Source organism: Telopea speciosissima, chromosome 2, assembly GCF_018873765.1.
Source record: "Telopea speciosissima isolate NSW1024214 ecotype Mountain lineage chromosome 2, Tspe_v1, whole genome shotgun sequence".
Classification (NCBI taxonomy): domain Eukaryota; kingdom Viridiplantae; phylum Streptophyta; class Magnoliopsida; order Proteales; family Proteaceae; genus Telopea; species Telopea speciosissima.
In genome coordinates, this window is record NC_057917.1 from 71,299,856 (window position 1) to 71,317,326 (window position 17,471).

The following is a 17,471-nucleotide window of genomic DNA, read 5'->3' on the forward strand; positions in this document are numbered from 1 at the left end:
TCAAAGACCACAATGAAGAAGATTGAGTGCAATACTTGCAAAAATGTATTCCCAGATTATTAGTGTCTCACTTTCAATCCGAAGGGCTTGGTCTAGAAGATTCTTCCAAGCCATTGCCAATGCCACAGCATGGTAATTGTGGTGAACAGCAAAATGGAGAATAGTACCATAAATGTGAACCTTAAGAAAGAAAGTAGAACACAAATAATGTAGGTATCTCTGATTCTCTGGGCTAGCTCAGGAGGAGAAGGGGTGGGTAGTTACCAGGAGAATGAATGAAGTGATTACCCAGTTGCATCCTTCACATTCCCAAAGCAATATAATGGTGGATTTTCACACCATCAAGATCATAGAAGTGGAAGTTGTTAATAGCAGCATCAAACAACAAGACTACAAGAGGAAGAAGAAGTTTCACCAATAACTACTGAGATGGTGATTGTGCTGGACATTGAAGAAGTCGAGGTTGTTGTCACTTGTTCCAATCCAAATTGTTCAACTTGAATCACATATGGTAATTTGAGCCCATTTTAATCAGTTCGATCTGTATTTCTTTACCTATCCAGTTGTCCTGTAAAATACAGGTCCATACTCCGTAGTCCTTACACATCTACGTTCTTCAAGAACGTGAAATCCAAGTCTAACTCTACCAAAAACGATAGTAATTTAGAGAAACCCACCGGCGCAGAGGAAGGACAAGACGAAGAAATGAAAGCAATATGATCGATCATCTACAGACAAAACTAGAAGTTCAAGTTCTGATCGATGAAGACGAGAATAGATCTGTAGATGAGGCGGCTTTCTCCTAAACTAGGGTTTTATCGGTAATTTCACATCAAGTTCTAAATATGGTAATTATTTCACTTCTAATGAAAGGCGGTTGGCGTTGGCGTTGGCGTTTGTTGGGGATTTGTGTGGGAAGAAGATTTGGGATTTTGGATTTGGGATTTGGGGGGGTGAGGTAAAGGAAGCTCGCGGCCGAGTAACAAGAGAACACAGCAGCTCCTCCCTGACTGAAGCAGTCACAAATCCAATACCGTACCTGAGAGACAGAGGTTGAGAATTAGAGAGAGGGAGTGGAGATTATGGAATCATTGTCTCGTTCGGTGCCTATAGCTTCAATGTCGTTGGCGAACGATAGCATTACAACACCGACTTTTGGCCGAGGGACTCTCGTTTCTGGGCCATTGATGATACCTCGAAGGAGAGTGATGAGTTCTCTTAGGAATCAAGTTGTTTGTATGGCTCCCGAAGAAGAGAAGATGACCCGCCGCTCCCCTCTTGATTTCCCTATCGTAAGTTCTCCCTTCTTTCACCCGCTTTCTCTTGTTTTCATGTTTCTCTTTGTTTGTTTGTAGTACAATTTTTTTAGGGTTCGATTATCCTGTTCGCCCCTGAAAATTGAAAGCTTCTTAATGTGATTGAAGTACTGTTTTCTTCTGGGTTCATAGTGAAACGGGAAAACTTTCATTATAGAAAAACCTATTAGGTTATATCTTAAACCTAAAAAAGGGTCTGTTGATGTACCAATTCTTCTTTGTATTCGAAAGGGGATTAAAGAAATTAACTTCTTCGAGTAACTGAAATAAGTCAGCGGGAGTAAGGCCTTACGGTTGAATGCCATGGCCCTTCAATGGAGCATGATTATAACATTTTTATTAAAATCAATACAGAAACCCCTATACTATATATTACTGGAAATGCTACTAATATTGAAGCTTAAGAATAAAGGCCCCTATCAAAAGGAAAAGATGACTTTTTTTTGGATTTACTTCCTCCTAGAATTCAAGGCTCTTCAGAAATGAACTCATTGTTTTTTATGGACTATAGGTAGTATCTAACTACCTATAGTGTGCTAGCCTAGCACAGCAGTTAAGTTGCGCTATTGCAACCACTAGGTTGTGGGTTCGAAACATGGAAACAACTTCTCTGCAAAGTGGGAGTAAGGCTGTGTACATTTGCTCCTCCCAGACCCTGCAATAGCGGGAGCCTTGTGCACTGGGATGCTCTTTTTAGGCAGTATCTAACTATGTATGCCTCAAGATATAACCCAAAATTAGTAATCCAGCCATATTCAAACCCCCAATTTCCATTGGCTGTCAGAACTGAGCATAGTTGTCAAGGTGTCAAGGTGGTTTTGTTGGGGCCTAGCAAACCTCCGCCTTATTGCAAGGTGTCTTGCACTGGTTTTTAATGGTATCGAACCCGGAATTGGACCTTATTTATGCCAAATATCATTTAAGTAAACTTAAGATATTATTCATAAATAAACAAATATCCCCTATTTGAATCCAATAAAAATAGTTAAAAAATCAAATTTTAAAAGGATAAAAGTCACCCCCTAGTTCAAGAACAAATACTGGACTTTCGACGATAGGTAAAATTTTGGGTAAATTACACGTCACCCCCTGGTTTTCAAATGAAACTCAGATCACCCCTTGGTTTTTGAAAAAACTCAAATCACCCCCTCTACAGTAAGGGTGTTAGTCTGCTGTTAGTTATTGGTGTAAAAGGACTATTTTACCCTTGTACTAAAACATTATAATTAAATTTACAATACTACCCTTCATCTTCAACCTAAAATACCCTACCCCTTTCCTGCAACTCCGTTGGCAGCACCGCCACTGCCGCCGCCGCCTCTGCCTCTGCCTCTGCTTCGCCCTAGCCCTATCGTCCATTCGACAGGGACGACGGTGTGACCGCCACCATTGGACCTGCTAAGTATCCAACGTTCAAAATTTCAGCTTTGTTCAGCTCTTACCAGAGATTCAGTCTTGAGCAGAGACCAAGCCTCACACTACTAAATCCGTTTCTCCTCCTCCTCCGTAACTTCTTACCTTTTTTTTATTTATTTAAGTATACACCCTGGATTCTTCAACTGTTACATTCCCTTTATCATTTTCATTTTTCATTTTTTTTCCTACTGTTTCCTGGTTCTATGCCACTTGTCTATTTCTGGGTTGCAATTAAAGCTTCCGTTTCTGGGTTCATTTTCATTCAGTTTTTGCCTTTTGGGTTTGATCGATCATGGCTGGAAAGAAGAGGAGAGGAGACGAAGTCTTCTGAGAAATAAGGTTGGTAGGCATTTGGGAGACAAAAAGGGTTGAAAAGGGGCGGTGGGTTTTTCTAGGAAGTTGCACTATAGATTGAGAAAAGAATTCATGGAGAGAGGCTAGTAGACATTTGGGAGACAAAAAGGGTTGAAATGGGGCAGTGGGTTTTTCTGAGAAGTTGCAATGGAGATATAAAAAGATTCATGGAGAGAGAGAGACCTAAGAATCAAAACAGAGAAGCAAAGCAAACTGAGAAGATCTATGTTGAGCACTCTAACCTGATTGAGACGAGTCAAAGGTCTTGGGGGGGTGAAAGATCCAGCAAGACCGAAGCCTACTTGGACGGCTGGATCTACTGCTTCAATCTCCGACCGATCTGTTGCTTCAAACTCCGACTGTTGAAATTGCTTGAGTCCCTCTTAATTCCTTAAGAAGAAAAAGAAGAAGAGTGATGGTGTTTTTTTAATAATCTCTGATTTTTCCTCCATTTACCCTAATCGAAACCTTCTTCTGTTTCCCATCTTATCTCAATTCCTTGAACAGTAGAACTCATCTTCTTCCATTTTTTCTATTCCTATTTCCTACTTTCAAACCCCTTTTTCTATTTCCTAACACTTGCCTCCCACTAACCTAGAATCCCATTATCCATCTCTCTTCCCATCCATTTCTTTTTGTTTTCTTCTTATCCCACCTCCACCGAGATACCAGCCACCATCTATTCCACCGAAAATCCCATTCTCTTCTTCCCTGCATTAACCTGAAACCATTTGCAACTCATCTTTTCATTTTGCTTGAGATTGAGTTGCAGGTGTGAGGAAGAGGATGAATTTGGGGTTTTTAGTTACAAGGGTAAAATCGTAAATCAATACTGGTTAAGGGTAGTTTAGGGATTTAAATTTATTTAACTGGCTGACATCATCATTTAACAACATAAAACTAACGGTAAGGACTAATTTATCATATTGGGGTTTAAACCAGGGGGTGATTTGAGTTTTTTCAAAAACCAGCGGGTGATCTGAGTTTCGTTTGAAAACCAGGGGGTGACGTGTAATTTACCCTAAAAATTTTAACTTTCTAATGCTGGGGTTTTTCTCAAATCTAAAAATTCTATAAATCTTAATATGGTAAAACATTATTAAAAACAAAAAGTGCGGTAAAATATTCATTTGTTTTAATATCTAAAAAAAGATTTTCATTCAGAGCGATTTTGACAGCATTCGCGCATACCAAATAAGGTTTGACCGGAACATAACTTCTTTAATATAAATCTGATTTAAGCAATTTTGGATTTGTTGGAAAGCTGGTTTTGTGCTGTACCTAATACTAAAAGTCTCATGTAAAAATAAAATCATCTGACTAGTGTAAAACCTAACACGATGCAGACAAGAATGGAAATCACAAACACAATCACACAATGCATACAAAGATTTACATGATTCGGCAAGGTTGCCTACGTCCACGGTGAGATGAGATCTGTTTCACTATCAATGGAGAATAGGGTTACAGTCGCTCGTTCCTCACACCTCTCTCAGATTTGCAATACATAGAAAGAACTCTCGCTACAGATTTATAGCGAAACCCTATACAGGAAATTTACCGAAATACCCATATAGTCCTTGAAAAAATGTCCTCGGGCCTGCCGCCCCCGAACCCCCTCCATACCCCACAGCCCCCGGAGGCTCCACACAGCAGTCCATCATCAGAAGTCAAGACACCAAAACCTCAACATTTGGCCATTGTTGAAGCAGCTTCCAGAAAAACTGATGTGGAAGAGAATGACTTGAGGAGAATGTGGAAATAAAAATAGGGACCCATCTGGTGGGGGGGGGGGGGGGATGATGGTGGCTGCAAGGTTATCAAAGTTGGCCATTATTGAAGTTATGGGAATGAATTGCTCCAGCTTCTGGTCTCCTCTTAAAGGACCTTAGTAGCAAAATATCCATCGATCTAGTGAACCATATTTACTAATGGTCAAAGAGTTTTGGACTTTTTCACCTTAAAACATATACGTTATACCCCAGTTTGCTCATGTTTTTTGTTTATGTATGTCACTTAGTCATTAATCACATCACTATAATCGTGTAAAGGACAGTCTGGAACAATTGAACACCTTAAATGAGACTTGCAGTTCATTTTGAATAGAGCTCTAGAAGTCCTATCATAAACATATCTTTATTGGGCCTCTATGATTACAAATCAGGTTCTAAGGATTGGCTGAATCCATGTCGACTGATCGGGCTGAGTCAGGCCCGTCCAATCTCTGATCCTCAATCCTTGTTACAAATAAAGCCTTAAAATGCTTTCAGATCTAGACTACTGGAGAGCTTTGTTTGAACCTTTTTAAGAGACTAGCATAAACATTAAAATGTCCAATTTAATTCTAAATTGGAGTCTGTTTTCCAAATTTGGTAATTTAGAAGCTCTTCTACTATTGCAATCCCTCCTAAACCAATGCAAGTGAGTTGTGACGGCACCTTCTATGTTTCCTTGAGCCCTTGAAATTTCTAGTGATGGCCATCGGTTACATTAATCCAGTCCTTCAACAAAGCTCATGTTGATAACAATCACCCATTGTATAGTTATTGGCAAATGACCAAATTGGGACTGGCTTCACACAGGAGAATGTGTCACAGCTTTTACAGAATTTAACAATTGGATCAAAGCATGGAGGCATTTCAGGGGTACCAAATTCAATTCTACAAGCAACCTTGTTACTGAAACTTCACTCGAGTACATCATAATTCAAGCCCAAAAAAAAATTGCTTCTGAGAACCCATCCTGTTCAGCTCCTTCATGACAAACACAATTTTTTGAGGTACTATTCCAGGCAACTCACAGTAAGCCACTTCTTGCAATTTGGAGGAACCTGCATGGTGTACTTTATCACTGTTGAACTTAAGCACTGAATTAGTGCCCATAGGAAACCATACTTATCCATTTGGAGTTGTACCACAATCCATCATTACCTTCTACATTTCTCCTGGCACAGTAACATGCTTGAGTGAAACTGTATGTTGTGACCATTTCCAATACCTCAAATACCAGTCTTACGAGGGTTGGAATTGATTAATCATTTGTAATGGAGAGAGAAATCATGCAAGAACCTGGTCAAAATTTCATTGCTTTCTTAATGTGACATGGCCTTGAGAGTTCTTATCACTTGTGGATGAGAGCATAACTAGACCACCTGGGATTGTTGTTGATCATGACTCATTAATGCATGGATTTGAATCTTACTTTAGCCTCTTTTTTTTTTTTTTTTTTTTGGGGGGGGTTGTGGGTTGGGGTTGGGGAGAGGGGGGGTTGTGTGTGTGGCACTCATCTTATCTTTTTTTATCTGCCACGTGGTAGCTCACTTTGCCCTAAAATTTGTGGATGGCTTGTCCGCATCTCCTTTAACTCCTAAATTCAGCACAAATGCATTTTACCATGTGACACTAAGTCAATTTTGGTCGAAATTTGGATGGCTAGAGAAGGTTTTAATATGTGGTGGAACATATGATTCAGTCTGTTTGAAATTTGATGGATGACCAATTCACATGATCTTTTATTTATCCAATGGTTAGAATTGTCACATCTTCTCTCCATCAGTTTGATGGTTGAAAATACTAGGTAATAAAAATTAACTAGATGGTGGATATATGCTTGAGCTTGGCCACGAAGTTGACACATATACCGTTAAAGGGTGTCTGATTTATCCAATGGTAAGAAGCCGATCATATAGCAGAACAGAGGTCGTTATCTAGAGATGCTTCGCTGGACTATCTAGTCTGGAATCCATTTGTTCTTGCTTTGGAAGGGAGGATGAAAAGAGGCATTGAAGGTAAGAAGAGAGTAGCAATGTAGATCATCTTGTTCTGGGTACTCAAATCTTTCAGTTATGAATGGTAGTTCTTATCTTCTGAATTTATTTGGTGTAATTTATTTATTTTTCTCCATCTCATGGCAGGAGTGGGAGAGGCCAAAGCCTGGGCGTAGACCAGATATATTCCCCCAGTTCAGTCCAATGAAAACACCACTGCCGCCTCCATTGCCTGCTGATCCTCCGGAAGAAGATGAGGAAGAGGAAGAAAAGAAAGAAGAAGAGGAGGATCCTGAGAATGATGATCCTGATAAGCCAGAACAGCAGTCTAAGATGTAGGTCGGAGTGAAGAGGTTGGTGCTCTGAATGTTGAACCTTCGTCATCATCTATTCATCAACATGCCACACTTTTTGATGGAAGATAATTACCCTTCGCAATGTGCCACACCTGCAATGGGTAATAGGTGGTGCAGAATGCATGGAATATCATTTTTTGCATCACAAGGCTCAGCCGAGTAGAGCTGTAGTTCGCGGCGGTGTTCGTTTTGTTTTTCTTCCTTTTTTTTCCTCCTTAGAAAACAAGAAGGTGACCAACTTCCTGGTGATTTTGTTCTCTTATACTTGTGTTCTGAAAAGTAATTTGTGAAGCACTTGAGAGTATTATGAAATACATTTACCCATCAGTGACTCTAGTCGGTTATGCTGCCAGGGGGATTTTAGATTAACTCTCGTATCTTTTTCAGTTTTCCCTTCCCCACAGTGCATGTCTGTCAATGTTTGGGTGTCCATTGTGAACGTTTTTAAGTCTTTTGGTCATGAGTTATGCAAGCCATGGACTAATAATCTTTCACCGTTTTGGAATCTTACGTGTATAATTTATGATTGTGCTTGGACTTCCTGACTTTCCAAACAGTGCTTAGACTGCCTGAAGTTTTAGAGGAAAACAAGAGATAGGGGACGGTGTGTTCTTTCTTTGTTGGGTCTTACCTATCCAACTGCCCAATGGAACTTCAACTACAACTACAAGTGGGAAGAGGCGGGGTGAGGAATGAGAAGGGAGGGGAAAAGGATGTCTCATGGCAAAAGGTGAAGATATGACGGTCGAACACATGACCTCTTGGGAGCCTGCACTATCTGTTAAGGCACCAACCATGTCTGAGCTGTATTATCTTGGGCTTCTGAGAAACTTTTAAAGGATCTATTATTTAAGTCCGAGCTGCGAGCTGCCTGTACTCCAATGTGGAACACTGACACTGATTCCGTTCCCGCTTCCAACCGACTCAGATTGAAATTCGTTTGGAATCCATGGAAGCTGATTCTGCTGCCAGAGTCCAATTTCTTAAATCCTGTCATTCGAAGGATGCCTCACACTGCTATTGATGTTTTAACTGTCGGAATAAAATCAAATCAAACTTGATTCCTAATCCACATCCTTCTGGAGATGGTGTTTCACATGAACTCCAGTCTAAGTGATGATTTAGCCTTTTGTTAGTCGCTTTTTCGAAAGCATTTGTTGACTTATTTTTAGTATTGAAGCTGAATGTTTTTCAGCAAAAAGCCCAGAGGATATTTGTATTGGGAAGTTGGGATTAAGATGGTTCAACAAATAGGAGACCCACTCTATACACCTGAAAGCTTCCCTTGGAAAACATCATCTCCAAGGCCCGCCAAGTAACAATCATTTCAGAGGTAACAAACCCAGTAACTCAAAGAAGATTGGTCCAGGTCCAAAGATACAAGTCATAGTTCTTTCAGGTAACCTTAGCGTAAAACTTATTTCAAGATTGAGCACCCAAAAAAAACACCTTTTCTGAAGATCAAAGCTGGCTTAGGAAACATGCAGACATACATTTAGAGTGCAACACCTTCCCCGAATACCATCTTCATCATGCTTTCTTCCCTCGCAAAATTCTTAGTCAAGACATGAGGGAGCAGAGGCCATATAAGATCAATTATACATACCTTTATCAATTGAGTGTTTTGGTAAATGCAAACCTAAGGTTAACTTATTATGGTCAAGGGATTGGGGTTTGTTCGAGTGCAGTTTCAAACAAAGGATTTATACTCCAAACGTGGGGTACCAGCAGCACAATTTACCCTAAAAGTAAATACCTCTAATTATTGTCTACCTGATCCCTAACAGGCTAACATACCAATTTTTGCATTTATATTTCACATGCTAACCTTGACCTAATTCTAAGCAATCACATTCATTCATGCAAAACACCACTAACAAGTGAATATGTGCTGAGGAAAGGAGGATGAAATTCAAGTGTTTTCAGTTTACATGGAGAAGACTCTTAAGAGTTTTGGTTGTTGACCATATAATTGAGTTTCATCCCATGCTTCGACGGAAGACTGTTTACTGGTACAGCACATATAACTTGGCACAGTAGCATGAATACAAATGTTGTTATGGCACCAAGAACACTCATTTTTTCCCACTTTTCTTCAATCCTGCACCTCCAAGAGAGCCCTTTTGGGCCTTGGCTCTCAGCTCCTTCAGTGCCTGGCCAAAAGGAAACAAGGTTTAGTTTTTGTCATTGAGAAAGAGAGCAAGCCAAAAGGGGGAAGACGAGAGGGGAGAGGGGAGGGGGTGAGGGAGAACCTTTTCCTCATCTTTCTTCTTCTGAATATTAGCTTTATCAATCTGCAGTAAAAAAAATGTAAAAGAAAGTCAAAGAAAAACTTCCTAACATGTTACTCTTAAAATTATATAAATAAATAAAAGGAGAGAACGCATGGCGACTGCTAGCGCCCTCCTGTGTGTCTCTCTCTCCACCCACAATAGGTGGGCAATATGTCATTTCATTGGAGGGAGGAGAGAGATAGACCCAGGGAGGTGCTAGCATACGCTACACAGCCGGACATTCTTTCTCCCATCAACAAAATATGGGGAAAAGAACACTACCTGGTCGTGTGGCCCCTGCACCTAGACATAGGTGGGTGCGAAATGACCGCCTTACTTCCATTGAAAGGCGGAAATCCCAACCCCAACCCCCCACCCCAAAATGATGCTTGTGTGCATGCTCCCATTGGCCCCCATGCTGGGGCAGGGAACTAGCGACCAAGTAGCGTTCTCTTTCCCATAAAATATCATGTAAACCGTAGAATACCATATTACTCAGATTTAAAATTACAATGACTTCACATGACATAAATAAAGGGAAGGTGTTCCCTGCCCAGCAGCAAAGGCTATGGGGGCAGGCAAGAGCCAATAAGGGGCCCCTATCAGTTAAATCAATAGGAGGCAGTAAGGTTATTTCATGGGGGAGGACAGAGAAAGAGAGAGGAGCTGCTAGCAGAGGCTACACACCCCCGCAGAAACATTCACCCATAAATCTAGGAAAGGACAAAAAAGGATGTCAAGATTATTGAGCATGCCAAAACCCAAATAATAAGATCAACATTGTTAAGATGCCTATGCGATCAACCATTGGACTTGGCTGGGTTCAACCTTGCCACTATGACCTTCTAGATTACTACATGTATCAAAAAGGCTAGAAAGGATTTCCAAATATAATAATACAAATGAAAACACATTTAAGCTGTGTTTCAAGTCAATAACCACGTGATCGTGACAAAGTCACTTAAGCACACACCCAGAAACCCAGGAAACAGCCTCACCTTGCCAAGGCGGTCTAAAAGCCCATGGGGCGATTGATCCCCTATGCAAGACCCAGACAAGACTGACTATGACCTTCATTACTATTCTAAAATGTTTTTCACATTAATATTTTCGAGCATTAGAGGAAAAGACTGCCTCTGACCATCATTTCCATCTTCATGTACCAAATGATGACAAGCACACTCTAGAAGCTGGGCAATCTGTTTTAACCATTTCAGGTTCTCCATTTTGTGTTTCTTAGAGGCATAGAAATTATGGGATTTTAAACACACCCCCCCAAAAAAAATTTTATGGCACAAGTCAGCGCAACTCATCAACAGTTAATGGATGATCATGGAGTGGGCCTCAATTATATATAAGAAACAAGAAAACTTGATCCAACAGTTCTCTTCGATCCTTTGAACTTTTACTATACCTTTTTTTTTTCCCTTTAATAATCCACATAAATAGATGGGATGTACATCACAGAAAATGGTGCAGCAAAATACAGTACTAAAGTGATATAGTCTGGCTTGCACAGAAATAACAAATAAAGTAGAAATGTTACAGAATGAAGGAAAAAAAAAAAGTTTGGAGCTCACTGGTTCCATGGACCAGTGTAGAACAGAATAATTTTCTTCTTAAACAAGGAAAATATCAATACTTGTCCCTGTTACATCCCTAATAAGACCTCTATAATTTAGGTAACTTGCTTAATAAGTTATGAAGTAGTTTGCTCAAGAGGCTAAGCTGACACTAACAACAGATAAACTTTGACAAGACTTTTAAACTACAAAAAAAAGGGAAAAGGAACGCTTTCCGGTGCTGTGTATGGGCGTGTACCTGTGCCCAGACACAGCCCGGCGTGAAAAGACCGCTGCACCCCTGGACCTTTCCACCTTACAACCTTTCCAGGGGGGTGTGGCGGTCTTTTCGCGCCGGGCTGTGTCTGGGCACAGGTACATACCCACACAGCAGCGGTTAGCATTCTTTCTCCCATAAAATAATTAGACAGAATGCCCCTTCAAACTTCAAAAAGGACTATCCACAACTACTAGTGACTAGTACACGCACACACACAAACACACAACACACAAAAAGAAAATGTTGGGAGAGAAGACAGCAATGGACCACGATAGATTCAGACTGTATCCTATCGTGGTCCTTGTTTTATTTATAACAGCAAAACGAATAGACTTCTAGTAGGAATATACAATGGATAATACTAAGGCTAACTACCAACTAACAAGGAAACTCATAGAGACAAAAGCATTTCTTGATAGGGACACTCTCCCCCTATCGTGATCACCAACTAATCCTAATAATGATAGAGTACCATGGGGATTTGACAATACCCCTGCAGTATTGTAGACACCCCATTTCATCACCCCTCGATGATGATGACATCAGGATGCCCACAAATCTCGACACCTCTAATGCAAGAGTCGACCTTGAACCGGGAAACCAGCGGGAGATCGATTGCAGCAGGATCAATACAATAAAAAAAACAAAGTTAAATTATTAAAAACTCTTTTTCTATTGCTATTTTATGTTTACATATGAAGAAGAACACAAAAGGATAGGAAAGAACAAGGGATATAGAAGGGGGGGATAGGGTCAGCTCTCTCAGCCGCTCATCCTCTCACCTACGGCCTCTCACCCACGGTCTCTCACCATTGCCGCATCTCACAGCTTCAACCATAATTCTTTTTCTTCAATCTGTCACATTTCTGCTCAGCCACGTACTTATTTATAATAAAACCTAAGACAACTTTTAGGAATAAAATCCCCTTTAAAATAGAAACTTGAGTCTAACTAGGATTTCCAAATAGGATTACAACTCAAATAGGAAACTAAATAAGCGTCTAATAATAAAAATAACACCTAAAATCAATTCCTCTAAGCCAGCAGTCCATATCAGCCCCAAATTATTGTCACATTAACATTAACTTCATTAACATTAACTTTTTTTTAGGGCCCTCTTCATTCCTCGATCTACATCAATCTCCCTCAAAGAAGACTCAGCTTACGGGAAAGGGCTTTAATGTTCTCGCTTGCTTAATGTTACCGAAATATTTTTTTTGAGCTGGTCTTGACGAAATTTTAAGTATTCTTGTCAAGTAATTACGCATTAGTGTTATTTTTAACTTGATTTTTCAGCGAGTGGTTGTTAGTCATAGATTGAGTTTTCAGCAAGCAAGTGGTTTAGATCTACAGTCTAATAGGGAGTTTTAAAAAATTATTTGATTAGAACTTTTGATGATGTAACAGCTGATAGGGTTTGGCAAATAGAATTATGTGTCTTCTTTGAGGCAAGCTTGAACTGTGTGCTGGTTGTACATGTGCATGCTACATTACCACATTTTTTGCTGGTGACGTAAACATTCTTTACTGTTATGGGTTTTGGAACGAAATTTGCTACCCGATGAAGTGGTTGATATTAAGTTCAATGTTGTTTACAAAGAAATGTAGGATGTTAATTATTATAGAATGTAAGTCGAAGGGATTCTTTCCGTGCAAAGGGGTGAGTAATATTAAGTTTTAAAAGTGTCTATAGACTGCTAATAATTCTAAAAACTGTCACAAAGATAGCATTGTGGAAGGAGAATGTCATAACCAAGACACAATTCTGCATGCCAACCAGACAGACAGAGACGACAAAGGATGAAAGAAGGGATAAGCTCCAAAGCTTGAAAAGTTTGATTCTATGGTTCAAACTGACAGTAACTCCAGCTGAGAATAAGGAACAAATACAGCAAAAAGATCAATTGGTGAAGACAGCTAACAATCAACATTCTACAATTGGCCCCACCCCCAAACCTAGGAGCAGTGAATCCTAGATTTCCACAGCTAAAATAGTGTACTTAAAGCTCCATATTCCCACTACTTTCAGAAACCTGTAGACAACAGAATGGAACATCCACAAGCGCAAAGTAATAAACTGTTCTCTTGATAGGCACACAAAGACACAAACAGGCAGTCCGAAGTCATTGATTTTCCTTCTGTTCCAACCACCTCCCAAACGAAGAAAATTATCGCCTAATCAGGATTAAAGGAAAAAAGGGAGATGAAATATACTATATACAGCAGCGATCTATTCATAAATTTAGTAATTTTCATATAATTAGGGGCCTAAAAGGAAGTTCTAAATGCGCAAACAGTCAGTTTGGCTATGGTACTCAAAACAGATCAGTACATCAGCTAAAAGGTCTAAAAAAACAATAAAAGTTAGAAATAGAGAATAGTTCCAAATCAATCATGAATAAAGGACAAACATATCATGATATTGAAGGAATTATCAGAAATTTCTTTAAAGGGTTCAAAACACAGAAACAGGTTGAAGACGAATGAAAAAACTGTTGATAAAAAACAATACCAAAGTTTTTAAAAAAATACCTCGTCGTACTCTTTCTTTTCGGCTTTAGGTTGCTTCAAGGGCTTGGCCTTTCCACCTGCAATATCACAAAATAAGATATTTTCACGTTTGTTTATCCTTAATTACAGAACCAAGTAGCCCAATATCGAAAAAGAAAGAAGATCTGAGAACGGGAGAGAAAGAGAGTACCTTGCTTGGAAGACATGGCTGGATTGGATCGAGGTTGCGCAGGAGAGAGTCTCAAAGAGAGGTAGCCCTAACCCCGAACCCGCAACAAACCACGAAGAACTCTATTATTCTTCTTCGTTTTCTAAGAAAGGCACAGGATGTTAACTTACGCACATCTTATATTGACGTCTAAAAGCCTCCAATAGAACTTCGTGGAAAAGTTGGTATTGTTCTTTGATTCTACTAATGTCATGAGTTTGGTTTGATTCCTATCTGACGTTTTTTATTTTTTTGAAACCGAAAAAGAATTTAATTGGGAAGATGGCAACCAAGGTTCGTATATTACCAAAAAAAAACAACCAAGGTTCGTATTAAAATGGTCTTGGTCATGGTTCTAGTGCACGGTATCAGAACGAGTATGATAACTCGGAAAACAATATGGTATCGGCTAAAATGCTGATTCAACATATCTTTTTGGTATCAGACTAGGTATCGAACTAGTATCAATCAAAATTTTTTTTTAAAAAAATTTTAATTTATAAAAAAAGTTCCAAAAAATCCAATAAATAAAAATATTTATTTGTGTGAAATATTAAAAAAAAATACAACAAATATTATAATAAGTTTGTAAAAAATATAAAAAATGGGTTAAATTCCAAAAAAAAATCTATTCAATATGAAAATTAAATTGTTTTAAGACTTAACATTTTCTAAGAGGGTCATAGTGTGTGAGTCACATCAATACATTTTTATTAAATTTATTTGTACTCATAAGTACCTTATATTATTACATGATATGATTCAAAAAACAAAAATAAAAAAACCATGACACATGTCAACTTGTTAAGATTCAAGACTTACGTGAAAACTAAATCAGAAACTTGGGAATTGGGATTTCATTTTGGGTTGGGATTTATTGGGAATTGTATTTGAGAATTGAGATAGAGTATCATTGAAAAGGGTGATACCACGTTACAATCTGATACCAGACCCGATCTATGCAACCGCACCTGTATCGGTCAGGTATTGATATCGGCAAAGTCCAAGATCGATACGGGCGATCCGATATAATAGTTAGAACCATGGCTTGGATCAGTCAAAAATGATCAAAATCCAGGTTTAATTGGATTGAGTCGGTCAAAAGTATTGATAAAATATTAAAAAATAGGAATGAATCAGTAAAAAAATTTTAAAATAAAATCAAAATCCCCAAAATATTGGTCAAAAAACCCAAAATATGACAAGTGACTAATCCATGAAACGATCCAAGAATATCCTGCCAGATCAGTCTAATCTTAGGATCGGTCATGATCGATACCAATCCAATCCGGACGATATCAACCGATCTGATCGATAATTAAGAACCATGGATGGCACAGTGAAGTGTGGCATTGTGAGTATAAAAAAGCCCAATCTCTGTTCTACAAGCAAAAAACAAAGAAAGGCCCAAATACCGACCGGTTTAATTCAGTTTTATCATATGTACCAAGTCAAATAGGAACCGAACCATTGTGATGTTTGGTTTCATTCGGTTTTGAGTTCTTATCGATTTTTTTAACAGGCTTTTATCCAATAATTATCACCTCCAATTCGTGTGCACCTCTAATTCCTTTAATAGGGGGAATAGATGAGTGGATCCCACACTGGGCAATGTTTTTGGGCAGGGGTAGGGTGGTTATTTCCACCCTTATGTGAGGAATTAGAAGAATTGGAAGGGCAGCGAATTGGAGGGGATAATGATTCGGTTGTTATCGGTCTGCTATCGGATTTGCTTCTCTATATATAAAAACAAAAATGTAATAACTAAAAACAATTTTATTGGTTTTTATCAGTTTTTTTCCTGATTTTTCATCACTTTTATTTTCGATTTTATGCTGGTTTCTAAAGATGCAAAACCAAAATACTAGAATCCGGTTCGGATTGATTTGGTTTTCGGTCAATTCTAATTGGTCCAACCGATTCGGGCTACTTTTTTACCCCGCCTACCCCAACATTAGCTATAACAATAATCTAACAGGCTTAGATTCCATAATCTAGACCAGTTGTTCAGATGGTGTAATCCAATCACAAAAGCAAACCAATTTCATAAGGACTGAAAAGGATAATGTTCAGGTCTTAACCCAATTGGACCGGCTAACTAAATTCTAGTGGTTATCTCACAGGGGGAATAGGTTTTTTTTGTTTTTGTTTTTTGAGAGGGGTAGAAGGAGAAATAGGCTTCTACGATTCTACACATTTGTTACAAAATGTCTTCCAGATTTTTGTAGCTTTAACAACTGTGTAAGAAGCCACTGTTTTTTTTTTTGGTGCGAGTAAGAAGCCACTGAACGAGAGAGAGAGAGAGAGAGAGAGAGAGAGAGAGAGAGAGAGAGAGAATCTCCTGCATATTGAGTAAAGAAGGGAGAATGATGCTATCTGAGCGTGTATAATGCATTGTCCTTGTGCCCAGACACAGGGGTGCGCAAAATGACGGTCGCACTTCCATGAAAAGGCAAAAAATCCCAAGGGTGCAGCGGCCATTTAGCACGCACCCAGGTAGCGTTTCTCTAAAGAAAAAGGGTGATTTGCATGATGCTTGTATGTAATGGCATCTCTAAGGGATGTAAAGGTGACCATGCACCTATACCTCCAACAATATAAATCAACTCGTAAATCACATAGGTTGCAGTTCCAAATGTGATTACGTAGAGAGTCCATAGGCTATACTCACTATAACTCACTTACATCGACAGACTACGATAGAGAAAGAAAACAGAAACTGAAATTAATTCTAAAAATGTTGTTAAAATATGCAAGACCTCCTCTCCTTATATATAGTAAAGGAAGAGATACAATTAACGGATGTCTCCAAAAAACACATCCAACAGAAAAACCAGATGTATTTTAAATGTTTAATATTAAAAACATTAAAATCCAACACATTTTTACAAGTCATCATCATGCATCTTCTTCCCAAATCCTTTACAGACTCTGTAGAATTGTGGGAAGAAGCAACACCTTCCATCTTCCTCCCTATCAATTATCATCTTCATATAAAATTTGTTCCGTAAACCCTGAAGTACAAAAACTACGTCATCTTCCTTTGTAATTTGTTCTATAGAGATCAATGGATATTGAGCTGTAGTTTTCTTCCCCTAAAATTCCTACGAAAATGTGTACGTACGTAATTAAATAAAAGGTAAAGGTTAGGCACGTCGATGTAATGCCCAACCTGAGTCTGTCTGTCTCCCAACTCCTATGAAAATGACCCTTGCCTTCCCATCCCACCCTCTCCATTGGGCACAACCGCTAGTTCCATGAAAGCCAGCGGGGTGCCCAATCCTCTCCCTTAAATAAATGAATGAAACCTACCTCTTGTAGCAAAATCCCCATGTTTGTTGAATCTAAAACTCCAAAAAATTACAAATTTTGGAAAATCATTTTTTTTTCTTCCTAGAATCAGTGGAGGCGAATAACTACATCTTGTGT

General features: G+C 39.0%; 1 protein-coding gene and 1 long non-coding RNA gene across 2 annotated transcripts; one reads left to right on the forward strand and one right to left on the reverse strand.

The window, feature by feature from the left end:
• Positions 1 to 1,119: 1,119 nt before the first annotated feature.
• On the forward strand, positions 1,120 to 7,394 carry LOC122652146 (RNA-binding region-containing protein 3-like). The gene is made up of 2 exons (XM_043845818.1): positions 1,120 to 1,292; positions 7,000 to 7,394. Exons 1-2 carry the CDS (start codon positions 1,188 to 1,190, stop codon positions 7,189 to 7,191), a joined length of 297 nt encoding a protein of 98 aa, XP_043701753.1. The 5' UTR covers positions 1,120 to 1,187; the 3' UTR covers positions 7,192 to 7,394.
• Positions 7,395 to 9,459: 2,065 nt separating this feature from the next.
• LOC122651553 lies at positions 9,460 to 14,068 on the reverse strand. The gene is made up of 3 exons (XR_006331473.1): positions 14,025 to 14,068; positions 13,856 to 13,911; positions 9,460 to 9,502 (listed from the first exon to the last, which is right to left on the reverse strand). It is a non-coding gene; the product is annotated as an uncharacterized LOC122651553 (long non-coding RNA).
• Positions 14,069 to 17,471: the final 3,403 nt, after the last annotated feature.

Bases quoted from the DNA above. Each gene is read 5' to 3' on its own strand.
- LOC122652146 (XM_043845818.1), top strand. From the start codon at position 1,188: ATGATACCTCGAAGGAGAGTGATGAGTTCTCTTAGGAATCAAGTTGTT. The intron at 1,293-6,999 runs GTAAGTTCTCCC...ATCTCATGGCAG, and splicing joins CCCCTCTTGATTTCCCTATC to GAGTGGGAGAGGCCAAAGCC.